The sequence below is a fragment of the Typopeltis vanoorti genome, chromosome 17 (assembly GCF_054136105.1).
Source record: "Typopeltis vanoorti isolate ZY-2024b chromosome 17, IOZ_Tvanoo_1.0, whole genome shotgun sequence".
In the NCBI taxonomy this organism is placed as follows: domain Eukaryota; kingdom Metazoa; phylum Arthropoda; class Arachnida; order Uropygi; family Thelyphonidae; genus Typopeltis; species Typopeltis vanoorti.
This window is the reverse complement of record NC_143565.1, coordinates 110,379,330-110,393,195: the sequence shown is the minus strand read 5'-3', so window position 1 is coordinate 110,393,195 and position 13,866 is coordinate 110,379,330. Positions and strand designations below refer to the sequence as shown.

Genomic DNA, 13,866 nt, shown 5'->3' with positions numbered 1-13,866 from the left:
CCATAAGAAACTAAGTATATTTATATTCCACTCGGTTAGTATATTATTTACATGTTTCATGTACTTATATCGCAACCCAATGTAACGAAAATACACACACACACACACTCGATGTGTTACTGTGCGTTCCTGTTTCCGTGACAACAGTAGATTCTGTTTGAGTATAACAGGAGGCTATGTAGGTGTGCGCTCGATGTTGCTGATTACAACGAATGTGACTTTACGCTTATAATAGTCTATGCAAGAGGTGTAAATAAGAAAACAAACAAATTAAACTGAAGAAATTATTATCCTAATATTTTCAATATGAAAACTGGTGGCTATTATCGAATACCAATCAGTAAATATTTAAATTTTGCTTAGAAATATGTTATGTGAAATTTAGCAATGTGTAATAAGTACGCAAGGTGCATTTTTTAATCTATGTTTTAAGAAAAGATCAAGATAAAGTTAGAAAGTTATTTGGATAGTATTTTCTTATATCAAGAAGATAATCCACAATAATTTCGCTAAGGTAGAAATTAATTTGGAAACAGCTCTTGAAGACGAAACATGGTTATATTTCAAACAATTTCAGGCCTGCAATAAGTGGAGCCGTCTCGCACCGCACGATGAAAAAAATCTTTTTCCCTTCTAAATATTCAAAAACGTACATTCGGCAGAACTTGATCCGTAGGTTGCAAAACGAAGACACTCTTCACTCAGTCAAGAACAGAAAAAAATCCCGGCTCTACTTTTACAATAAAATCACAATTTTAAATGTCCCTGCAAACTATAAAACCAATTGTGGCTAAATGCACACTACCTAATCTCATATGTTCTGCACTAAACGTATTCTAATTCCTTCTTTTTTTATTTCTGTTTTTTCGTTCAGATACATCGTCACTATGCCAGCGGATCGTGAAGTGGGAACATTGAGAAACAATACGTGGTCTGGAGTAGTGGGATTGTTGGCAGAAAATGTAAGTGTTTTAAATGGAAATATAAATAAAGCATCTGCATTTTTTGTTATTATTTACACACGTGCACGTGCAATTATTTACACAGAAATTCACAAATAGGATTACAAAATAGTTGGTAGTTCTCTACGTTTCTTTAAAATAAAACTATATGTTGTTACCACTGAAACATGAACAGTCATTTGGAAGGACTCATCCTCCCACCTTAATCTTAAAGAATAAATTACAGTAAGAGTTATGGTAGTTAGATTAAAAGAGTATTTCAATCAGGAATGTTCTTGCTACTCAGAGAATCTCGAGTAGAAATAATCTTCATTGAAATATATGAATTATTGATTTCTCTGTTGGTGTCCATTAACATTTTCCGAGTTGTTTTGGAGAAGAATTTTTATCTTTTCTGAGGTATTCGTCTTAGTATTATTTTATTATTATTATTATATTATATAATATAATATATAATATAATTATTATATTATATTATAATTGTATGTATAAGATGCTAATTTTATTATGATTTTATAGAAAACTAGTTCTTATAGAAAACTATTTTATAGAAAACTAGTTTTTATAGAAAACAAGTTCTGAAGTAAACTAGTTTTTGACAAATGGATAATCAAAATTCTAATTTAACTTTAGAATTAGAAACTGTGGATACAAAACTTGATAATTTTAACTGTAATTTCTTAATTTTTGTGAATTTTCATTTTTTCCCTAGAAATGCGATTTCTCCCCAGGACCATTCGCTTTTAACGAACAAAGATTTCTGGCAATGAGATACTCTCCGGCATTGCTGGAAAATAAAATGGCTATCTTAGGAGGACAACAAGGTGACGGGCCATCAAACCTTTTCAAAAGTTTACTCACCTTTGATTGGCCAGTAAGTAAATTTTGATTAAAGAATAACTTGGTGAACTGTTATTGATAACGCATCTGCAACTTTCGTATGCCTTTCACTTTATTATGAAATAAATGCGTAAAGATAATTTACGATAATTATTTACTTATTATGAACCTTACAGTCATTTTGTGTTTCAACCTTACTACAGGTGTTATTGATTTAAGTTTGGAAAAATCTGAGACAAACCATACGTTGCAATTCCACCATCACTAAAGTACTCCCTGGTTATTAACTGCATACTGATTTAATTTGTTATTAGGTGTGGCTTGGACTGTTCTTATCGCTTTTTGTGATCGTTACCCTTTCTACGACTGTGGAATTCATACTGATTCCTGAAATGCATTCTACTGCCATGTTTAAGAAACGTTTCTCAAGATATTTCTGGAATTTAGTGGCCAGCCTATGCTGTGAAGGTAAGTTAGAGAGAGAGAGAGAGAGAGAGAGAGAGAGAGAGAGAGAGAGAGAGAGAGAGAGAGAGAGAGAGAGAGAAAGAGAGAGAGAATTTCAGTTGACCAACTACAGGTGCTTTGAAACAAAATTATAAAAATAAAAGAATAAATAAATTATCCTGTAAAAATCCAAATGTAAATTAAACAATTCTAGGTCTGAAGAAGAAAGACTATTATAAATTCCATTCCTCACTGATTAGAGGAGCATTTTATAGTAAAATACAACATTTATCGGTCTTTGATCTGCGCATAAACCAGTACGCCGAAATACATTCAAATTAAAAATAGGAAATGTCGTCTCTTATTGCAGTAGGCTGTGAGAAGGCACTGAACTTCGTCGATGACGAGATGGAACCCGTTGTCTAATTTATAAAATTATAGTCCTAATATAAAAGAAATGATTATTGTCCTATTCCTCTTGACCTTTGAACTTGAACATGTAAGAATAAAATGGATTAATTTTCTACATAAAGTGGGAAGAATACAGTTGTGTTCTGCAAATCAAGTTCTGACGCAAAGGGAAATAAAAAAAATCTTAAAATATTTCCAAATATATGAGTAAGGTTTTTTAGAGACTCCCTGTTCAAATAGAGATTTAGACAGAATATTGCATACGTAGTATTATGTTCAGCAGATATTTTCCTGGAGAAGGAAATTTCAAGAATAGTTTACGATTTTATTATAGCATAGAAGAATATGTCATTTTTATTACCATAATATAATAAAGTAGAAAAAAAAATGTTATTCGTTTTACTGGGCACTGTAAATAAACAATTTTTGGCATTTGTTTTGTAGAGGGTGGCCATAAAATAACTTTCCCCCTTTGGAGACATCTGTAGCTTAAACCAATAAATGGAATGAGACCAAATTTTATATTGAGACTTTTGAAGGCATGAGGAGATGGTATCCACGAAAAAAAGATTTAGTACCAAAAGCCGCCAGCGCCAAAATTTCCCCTATCGGGAAAATTTTGGCGCTGGAGGAGCCGAAAACAAGCGAATAATTACATTAAAGGCAGATAAAATGGAATAATAACATTTCTACGGTGTAAGCTACAGCCGTGTCACTCATTCCAGCTGGATATGTGGCACGTTACAATGATAATAATAATAATAATACTTAAACCATTTTAAACTAAAACAACAACTTGCGAGAGACAGAGAAATTAATATGGTGATTGAACTCACAGGAAATAATGTTTTATTCATCAGAATCAGGGTCCCCTGGAACACATACACGATTTTCAATGTGTTGACCTTTCTTGTGTACAACACATTGCATCCGGTGTGCGACATGCTCTACAGCTGAGCTTAAGGAGTCGGATTGGATGTTCATAACAGACCATTTTATGCTCTCTTTCAAGACATGCAAGATTGGAACGCCACCAACATACACAACGGATTTCCACCACAGCCAAAAGTCATATGGAGTGAGGTCCGGCGATTAAGGCGGCCATGCCGTCGGAAAGAACTGACTGATAACCCTCTCATTACTGAAATGCTAAAGTAAAAGGCGCTGTACTGAACGTTCAACGTTCTAAATTTGCATAATCCTTTTTATCTGAGTTTACTGCAAATATTTGACTATTTTTCCACTCCTCCAGAGCCAAAATTTCCCCTATCGGGGAAGTTTGGTACTAAATCTTTTTTTTTCGCTGAAATCGTCTCCCCCATGTCTTCAAAAGGCTTAATATAAAATTTGGTCTCATTCCATTTATTGGTTTTAGCTACAGATGCCTCCAAAGAGGGAAAATTATTTTATGGCCACCCTATACTTCCAGAGCTACATTATTGTATTAGATTCTGAAATTAAAATTGTATAGAATTAAATATTAAGTAAAATTACTTTTTTTTTGGGGGGGGGGAGGTTCCTCTCTATGGCATATTTGCCTCTAGGTGAATAACCTCACTGTCTTCTGCAATTACAGGTTTTCCTGAAACACCAACTACAACCTCAGGAAGAACACTGCTTGCTGTTTGGTGGTTAGCCGTTGTGGTTCTGATGAATGGATTTAGCGGAAATTTAAAGGCTGCTTTAATGGTGAAACAAGAAGGAGAGAAAATCAATTCTGTGAAAGACCTTCTCGCTAGACCATCCATCATTCCTCTTGTTCACAAGGGAACAGCTTATGAGCAATATATATTAGTAAGTATGCTATAGAGTGTCCAACCACTCCTTCATAATTTTTATTGATTTCTTTCGAATACAAGTTCTCATTTTAAAATTAATATTCTTTTTCATGGCGCTCTAACCGGTTTATAGTGAATATTGTGTTAAATGATCATCCATTTGAACTTGAATATCAGGCGTAGATTGTGTAGATCAGGCCCGCAGAGACACCGCATTCTGTCCGCGACTTTACATTAATCCAACCATTCTTTCAGCCATTCCCGGAAACATTGTTAATTTACTTTTCTACGTTTAAAGTTGCATTCGCACTTCCACTTGTGCTATCGTTAATGGTAACCTGTAACAAGGCAAGTTCGTACAGCTGCTATTCCCTGATGTAACTTTCCACTGAGCAATATTAACCGAATCATTCAGTGGTTCATGCAATGTAACATTAGAAGATCATGTAACATAAAGAAACATCAAGCGGTAGACGGATCATTTTGATAAAAAGATGCCATGTTTTTTATGGTTTAAACTTTCTGTTTGACGAATAAATAAGTCTATAGTTTGAATGGATAGAAATATATCGTTTTTTATATTCCATCCTATTTCCATTACGTATAAATTGCAAAAAAGATGACTTTCATATATCAAATTTCTGTTGGAAGGGGATAGTTAATTCTATCCCCGTATTGCCAATGTAGGAATAGTTAATTTTCTGAACACTATGTGTTTTACTGGTTTTTTGGGGGATAGTTGCATTTTATGAACACTATGTTTTTTTTTTTTATTTTAAGAAGTAAAAATCCGTCTTTCCAAGGGAGCAACATCGCCTTCAGTTGAACAGCACTTATCTTCTGGGATCTGCCGTTCACGAAATTAGAACTTAGAACATAATCCAGTGATATGGAGGAAAGGCTTTGTTATATTCAATAATATTATCTCTGTTCCCTATAATATTGTAATATTCAAAATATTCACAAGAATTCACTTCTTATGGCAATGTCTGTCCTTGACAGTGAGCACCTTAACTGTTAAAAGGCAAGGTATTCTCAATTATTGTAAAGTCAAGAATTGCTAACAAAATGTTGGAATTCTTTCTCAGCCAATGACAGAAAAGTAGAAATCTATAAAATTGAAGAAACTTAGTAAAAGATGTAGAAGAGGAGGAAATAGAAGGAGAAGAAAAGTTGATCGAACACAAAAGATCTAATCAAGCAAATGAAGAGGAATATAAAAAATAATAAAAGAAAAGGCAAATTATAGTAACAGGATAAAAAGAAAACAGAAAACAAAAAGAAAGAAAACAGTAAAAAAAAAAAACAGAAACTGAAAAGTAAACAGAAAACGAAAAATACATGAATGTAAAAGGCCTTCACGTTCAAAATGATGTTCAGATAGATTAGTCATTACAAGTTGAAGAAATATTGATAGTTTATGAAAAAAAGAAACGCAAATAGTAAATGGATGTTTAGAGAATGATGAAAATACTTATCATATATTTCAGAAAATAAGAAAATTGTAGATTTAATTGAAAAGAGATCATACTCATGAAAATTTATTATTAATAATGGTCCTCTAAAGTTTATAGAAAATTTTACGAGAGAGAAAAAAACTTCGCTTTTCATGCAGTGATTTAGAGAAGAAAAGTATTGAATAGTATTGATACTTTAGATAGAGAAATGTTAAACTACGATTAGCAAAAGTCGCATAATGAAAAGATGTCACCAAATCTTAGGCTTCACTGTTGCAATCATGGTAGCTATTTTCCTACCAGCTTTCTTTCTTTTTTAAAGAAGATGCCAGTAGAAAAATTTGTTTCCTAAATCTATTCGTTTCTGTTTTCTTTTTTTTTCTTTTTAACGATTAAAAAAAAAGCAAAAACCAAATAAGGTGTTTAGTGGTTAGTTTATGTTATGATATATATTGTTATACATCACAAAACATGATATTTACATTTCAGAAAAAAAACAGGAAGACTTGATGTGTGAAGACACGTGGAGAGTCGTGGTTTATAACTGCGTTATATATTTCATATTTTTGCTGTAAGGAGTGAATAAAAACTCTTCTCATTTCTTAATTGCGATATTTTATGCAGAATAAGATTCTTCTTAATAATATATATTATATATTCTCATACTTAAAAGTAACTATTAGTAATGATTAAAAGTTATTTTCGACCATATGAACTATGGAAAGGATTGACATCAAATACGGCTGCATCTATAACATCCCCTGTTCGTGCGGATTAAACTATATAGGCCAGACGTCTAGAAATTTGGAATTCAGACAAAAAAATACGTAGGAGAGGTAAACAATAACAGAGAAGACAATTGAGGGTTAGAGTTTCATTTCTCGGAAAAACCATACCATAGAATGGGACAAAAGCTCCATGCCCTATTTAGAGGAAGATTTCCGTTCCAAAATCATAAAAGAATCCATAACAGTAATCCGTTCTAAACCCAACCTGAATAGAAACCAAGGATTAATTCTAGCTGATATTTGGAAGACCCTCATAAGACCATTAAATACGCCAGAGTTAAATCTCGCTGCCAATTACAGAACGTTCCTGCATATCAAAAGTTGATATCATACATCACGTTCCATACGTGTGATGTGTTTTTTGTAAAAATTCAATTGCATTCGGTTCTCTCCTTCTGAACAGCTTGTATGTTTAAGTTGTTCTGTGTGTATTATTTTCACCCTGAAGAAGCCAAACAGCTAAGTTGGCAAAACTTGTTTCAAATAAATTCGACCTATATAAACCCAGTTGATGTCAATCCTTTCCATAGTAACTATCAGTTTTATTAGTTAGTTTTAACTAATTAACATAATAGTAACTAATACGTATCTGTGTTTTATTTTAGATACGCTGTAAAGTGATAAAAATAACATTTATTGCAGAACTCTGAAGATGAAGACTTGAAAGCGTTGAATTCTCGAGTGAATGAACGTGGATATAGATTACCATCGAAGGAGATATACGGAAAAAAGTGGTTGCTTGAAGTACTACACGGACGAGCTGTGATTGTTAGTGACATGGTTTCTATGAAGATGGCAGTTTCAAGTGAATGTGAGGAGATAACAGACGGCTCATTTTACTTCAGCAAAGAAACTTTCTTTTATCACTGCATAGCCATGGGGATTAATAGCTCTTTGAATAAAACTATAATCAAAGCTATTGGAAAATAGTAAGTAAGAATGGCTACATTACACTTAGATTTATTTTTAATTATTTTATCGATTATGGGTTTCGTTATTATTAGTTTTATTGAAAGTATACAAGCATTGATTGTTTTCTTTAAGAAACATTATGGAAGACATTGAGAATGGAAACAAATATAATTTTTATTTGAAAATAGTAGAAAATACACTAGATGGCGCACAGTGGATGCTGAGGTTCTGTTTCTGCTGCAGTACGTGCTTAAATTTAGATAATATTCTAGTTTTAATTGCTTTTTTTAAAATGTGCACAGGTAAAAACCTCCTGATAATCTAAAAAAAGGAACATTTTAATAATCGAAATCGACATAGTAGTTAGTTAGCAGAAAAACTAAGGTTTCAAAATTACCATAGCAATGTTGATGAAGCTGCATCATAGCCATTGAAACTAAATCTTCGACTCCAATCGTTGCGACCATTGTCAAGTACTATGTCCCACTTAATAACCTTCATCAAGGTCATCATCCAGGATCATGTTTACTGTAAACTGCAAAATGCTGAGAAGGGACGATTGAAAAAAATAAAACGTCAATGTTCTATGGAATTCCCAGAATATTATCATCTCGCATGAATAGATGTTACGGAATATCAGTCTTTAAGAAAATGTTAAAGGACAAGAAACTAAAATGGAAATGTTATAGTTGTACCGGAAATAGGGTCTCTAACGAATGACACTGAAGCGAATACCTACCAATAGCAAAAAATATATCAAGCCAATTGTTATCCAATTTACTCGATCCACTTTTAATAAGAAAAGTGTTAAAAGTAGACCGATGGTGGAGGCAAGAAAACTCAACAAGATTACAGCAGAATAGTTTGATGAACAACTAACGCCAGCACCCGTCAATAGATACGACCCCTTGACCAAACTTGAGAAGCGTTTTTTTTATCCGGTAAAACCAAAGAGAGCAGTTGGTGCAGTTAGGTATACACCCTCTGTCCAAAAAGAAACCGATCTTTTCGAAAATAGAAGAAACTAGTGGCTCCACCCATTGTATATTTTTGTTGTCGAAAGCGGAACCTTCATTAATGTTGTGTCAACTATTTATATCATTTATTTCATTAGAACCCGAGTTATAGTGCCAAGAGTGACAGTGTGTTTTGACGAACAGTCGATAAATGAGTTTCAAACAGAAAGCTGCGATTGAGTTTTGTGTTAAACTTTGTAAACGTTTTACCGAAACACATTAAATGCTTCAAAAAGTATACAGTGATGAATGCTTATCCCTTAATCAAGTTTACGAGTGATTTAAGCGATTTCAAAGTGTTCGTGAGACGCTTGAGGACGACGAAAAGCCGGGCCGTCCAAAAAGTGGACTGAGCGAAGTTAACATCCAAAAGTGCGTGATTTCATTAAAGAAAAGCCGAAATCGCCAGTGAGATTGATTGAAGATGAATTGGGGTTTCCAAAATCAACTGCACAACATTTGGACCAAGAGTTTGGGCCTTCGCAAATTGAATTCGCGATTTGTTCCCCACAAGTTGACCGACGACCAAAACATTTATCGAACTGAACACTGCAAGGACCTCATTGAAACCGTTCATAAGGATTCAAACTACCTTGAAACGATCGTTACTGGTGACGAAACGTGGTGTTTTGAGTATGAGCTAAACAGAACGCCAGAGTTCTGAGTGGAGACCACCAGAAGAGGGGCATCCGAAAAAAAGACGCTTGGAGAAGTCAAAAAGTGCTGATTTGTTTCTACTATTCGAAGGGAATTATCTAAAGAATTCGTTACGCCTGGCAAAAAGATCAATGGTGAGTTTTATCTCGATGTTTTGAAGCGATTGATAGCGAGAATTCGTCACGTACGGCATGAATATCGTGACGACCGACCGTTTATCAAAACACACTTCACTTTTGCCACTATAACTCAGCTTCTAATGAAACAAATGTCATAAACAGTTGACACAACACTAATGAAGGTTGCCGCTTTCGACAACAAAAAGATACAGCAGGTGGCGCCACTAGTTTCTTCTATTTTTGAAAAGTTCAGTTTCGTTTTGGACAGAGGGTGTATGTGGCTAAGAGTGGTAAATTGCTCATGAGGAAGAAACAGAACACAAAAGTATTACGAATTAAAACATCAGACGATCTCAGCAAACAAAATCCACGAAATCAGTAACCTAACACAAGGAATAACTTCGATCTAATTGCGACTGTCAGCTGTAAAATGCTTTGTAATGTTACTTCTGTTAGAGTAACTAAACATTTTGATCCTATTTCAAACTCATAGCATGTAAACATAAAATAGTTAAGGTCAAATTTCGATAACCTTATATTGCTCTTCTCAGAAATTGAACGTTATATAGATATACTAAATATTACGTGAAATATGGATAAAACAAGTTCAAATTGACCGACATTCACTCTTTAATTACGATACCCTTTTTTGTGACTGTCGGCATTATTATCGTTCCGGCTGATTAATACTGTACGCTAAAAATATTTTTCCACTACATCAATACAATCGAATATGCGCAGTGCTGAAACCTTAACGATTATGACAGAACAACGAATACACTGATATTTGCTATATACCGTATGCACGATGACCCAGTTAATATATTTTTAAGTGAGTTAAATAATGCCTTAAAGACAACAAAACATGAGAATATATTACACTAGCGGGTGATATAAATTTGAATTTATATAAGAATAATAACAAAATTGAAGAGTGTAAACATTTATTATCTTCGCATGAGTTTCATGCATATCTAGATGACAATACGATAGACGCGAACGATTCAGCGAGTTGTTTTAAAGACATACTGCATTTATAAGAAATTACATGTCACATGATGTATCCTGTGCAATATTTCTTAGTACTATAAATGATCATCACGCTATGCTGTTACCACGATCTATACCGGATAGTAGTGATACGAACTGTGCTCTTAGTATTGAAAACATCGAGACTATAATAAATTATAAGATGTGAGCAATATATAAGAAATTATCAACTACCACACGATCATCGATTAAATGTAAATCAACTGTATGAGGAATTCATCAAAATTATTAAATGTGCAAAAAAACGCAAAGTGGAGTATCACAAATACAGGATTACTGTTGAACAAAAAATACAATTAGGATTAAAGAGAAAAAAAATACTCTACAGACAGGCCAAAGAGCATTTCCGTGTATAACGAATTCAATTCAAATGAGAAATTATAGACCCATAGCAGTACTATCTACAGGCTCAAAGGTATTGAAATCTTAATTTAAAAAAAGGATAGAATAATTACCTAAATTCCATATTCTTGATATATCTTGTTAAATTGTGAATGAAGAATTTTATGATTATTAATACTTCATTCATGTTGTACCATCATTTTAAAAATGAGGATATTAGGAAAGAACTTGACATTGTCAGCATCCAGGAATGCGTTAGCAGAGCTAATCTCAGATGGTATGTTACTTAAATAGAATGGGAGAGGAAATATTAGCAAAACAAGTGTTCTCTGCCAGGTTGGCAGGAAAACGACCCAGAGGAAGACCAAGATATAGGTGGATTGATACGGTACAAAGTGCCTTAGACGATAGAAATATAAGATCTGATAATGTTGGAGTCTTGACAAGTAACAGACTGATTTGGAGGAAAATTGTAGATAAGAAGTTAGTAATGATGTAATTTTTTCATGTAGTACTGTCATATCCTGTACACCCCTTGAGGGTACATGGCAGGAATTTGATGATGATGATGATGATACTTCATTCATGATTTAACACGAATTGCATTTCCTGAGCTAAGTTTGCTCCTAAGTAAATTGTGATTTAAACATTATTGTTATTTGTTCACTGAAATAATAATTTTAATTTTTTTTAGTTATTTATCTTATGTAAATTCTTTATATTAACTTGTAAATGTATCCTAAGTGAACTGTAATATATGTATTTTATTTATTTAAATTAAGGGGATATTAAATCCCACATAGTTTTAAAACCGAATAAGAAACTCAAAGGTTGGAATCAGAGAGTTTCTTGCGAATATAGTAAACTATAAAGTATCGGCGACCACTGGCGTGCGCAAAAGTAAGTGACCCTAGCACGTACTGCAATACCAGAAGACTCGCAGCAAAGTCGGTAAATTCTGATCGCTATTCTTAGGTATTTTCCATAATGTGGGATTTGATATCCCCTTAATTTAAATAATGTTTTCATTGGCGAAATGAAGCTAATTAGCTCTTATACTTAATGTATTTTTTTTTGTTTATGTGACAGGCTTTGGAGTCTTGTCATTTTTGGTGATCCTGCTGATCTTAACGGGTGGTAGGTCTTGCTGGTGTAGATCCGCAGCCACTCCGTCTGTGGATATGTCTTCCGTGACACCTCATCACTACCTTGAGGTTTTTCTCTGATCATAGTGAAAAGGTGTGGTACTGTATACCTTTGACATTTAATTCACCAGTTAATCTTCGATAATCCATCACTGACCTCTGTGACATACTTCGCTTGACTGTTTGAAATCTGTAGATTGGACATCATAGTCCTTAGGGACATCCATTTTTTTCTTTTCTCGCAGAATAATCGGAGGTATCTTTTCTCTTGAGGAGGTAGGAGAGTTCGGGACAGGACCGTCTTCTTCGATTCGACCCACTTTGGGTGGTTCAGATGCTGCAGTGTTGCGTTTTTTGCGAGCGCGAACCTCCTGATAATCATTGTGATCTGCAAGGGAATTATCATCAGCTGTTGTTTCTATTTCGCTGGTGCTGTTTGCCCTTATCACAATAATAAGTAGACAGTTGCGTATCAAGTACAGTATATGAAACAATGGCGATACTAACTGGGTAGGCCTAGCGTATCGCCCTTGCTGTAAATTCAGTTGACTTACCTGGGTAAACCGCTTTGAAAAATAAACGTCTGTTTATGGTAGCAAAACAATTAACTACTAGTAAATTAACTAATCAAAAACTTCTTAAATCAAATTTTAGTATATCACGATAAACTACTATATAACATACAAGCATTCCCAATCACGTATCGTTGCCTTCACTCCATTTTTTCACTACCCCATCACAAGCAAAAGCTGAACAAAAAATCCGAAAAAAATTTTTTTTTCTAAAAAAATGCATGATAATAATTGAAATATCTTGTTTATATAGTGCCTTATAAAACAATTAAAATGATTTAAACCAACATTCTAAGAAATTTCTTGAAATTATTTAATTACAGAAAATATATTTTAAAATTACTTTAATCTTATTTTAATAAATTAAATATTATAGCAATTTTAATAATAATTTTGGTTATAATTATCATTACAATTATGTATAAATTATATTTACCCTGAGTTGTTGCTTTTTACTATTAATTACTTTTCCTAATATTTTTCCCTAAATATTTTATCCTAAACTATATGCTTTTTGCTAAATTTGCAATTACAAAGAGTTATTTATTGAATGAGTTAAATAAAAATGAATTCATTATCCCCCAAGCTCTCTGGTCAATTTTCGCACGAAACGTTTATAGTTTCTGTATTCGGCTTTCAAATGCTGTTGGATTTAATATCCACTTAATTTATATAATTTTGCATCGCCGCAATGAATCCTTTGCCTCTTTAGTTTAGTAAAAAAATTAATTTTAATATTTTCTTTTATACTTTCAGTGCTAGAAGAGTTAAAGAAACTGGAATCTTTGAAAAGTACATCGGTAAGATATATGAGAAGTGGTCTAAATGTTTAGCCACTGATGCAAAAGGAGAAAAACCGCTTTACATGGAAGAAATGAAAGGAATATTTTTGCTGTGGTTTGTCTGTTTAGCCATATCCACGTGTGTCTTTTTTGGAGAAATCATAACTCAAGCCAAAATGAACAAACGACAGAAGAATTTCTTATAAGAGCTATTGCACTTGTTTCATTAGGTGTATAATGTTCAATAAGCCTACTTTCTTGCTTATTAGCATATCATATAGCGATTAAAAGAACACTTGCTGTAGATTTCAAACCTTAATAACAATTTATGAGAGAGAGAGAGAGAGAGAGAGAGAAAGAGAGAGAGAGAGAGAGAGAGAGAAAGAGAGAGAGAGAGAGAGAGAGAGAGAGAGAGAGAGAGAGAGAGAGAGAGAGAGAGAGAGATTCCATCATTAGACATCGCCAGATACCTCATGATGGAATTTTTTCACCAACATCCGACATGAAAAAAAATTCGTATATGCATGCTATCTTAGGTGCTCATGTAGCACATTTTGGATGATCACGCACAATTTGACTGCTTGCGTTAGA

The 13,866-nt window shown here is 33.5% G+C and overlaps 1 protein-coding gene across 1 annotated transcript in view; it reads left to right on the top strand.

The window, feature by feature from the left end:
- LOC150097774 (putative glutamate receptor) overlaps window positions 1–13,481 on the top strand; it is a 39,270-nt gene extending 25,789 nt beyond the window's left edge. The window contains exons 2-7 of the mRNA XM_090406988.1: window positions 875–962; window positions 1,675–1,836; window positions 2,117–2,270; window positions 4,234–4,451; window positions 7,323–7,609; window positions 13,250–13,481. Coding sequence (XP_090263114.1) covers window positions 875–962; window positions 1,675–1,836; window positions 2,117–2,270; window positions 4,234–4,451; window positions 7,323–7,609; window positions 13,250–13,481 — 1,141 coding nt within the window. The remainder of the gene's footprint in view (window positions 1–874; window positions 963–1,674; window positions 1,837–2,116; window positions 2,271–4,233; window positions 4,452–7,322; window positions 7,610–13,249) is intronic.
- Window positions 13,482–13,866: the final 385 nt, after the last annotated feature.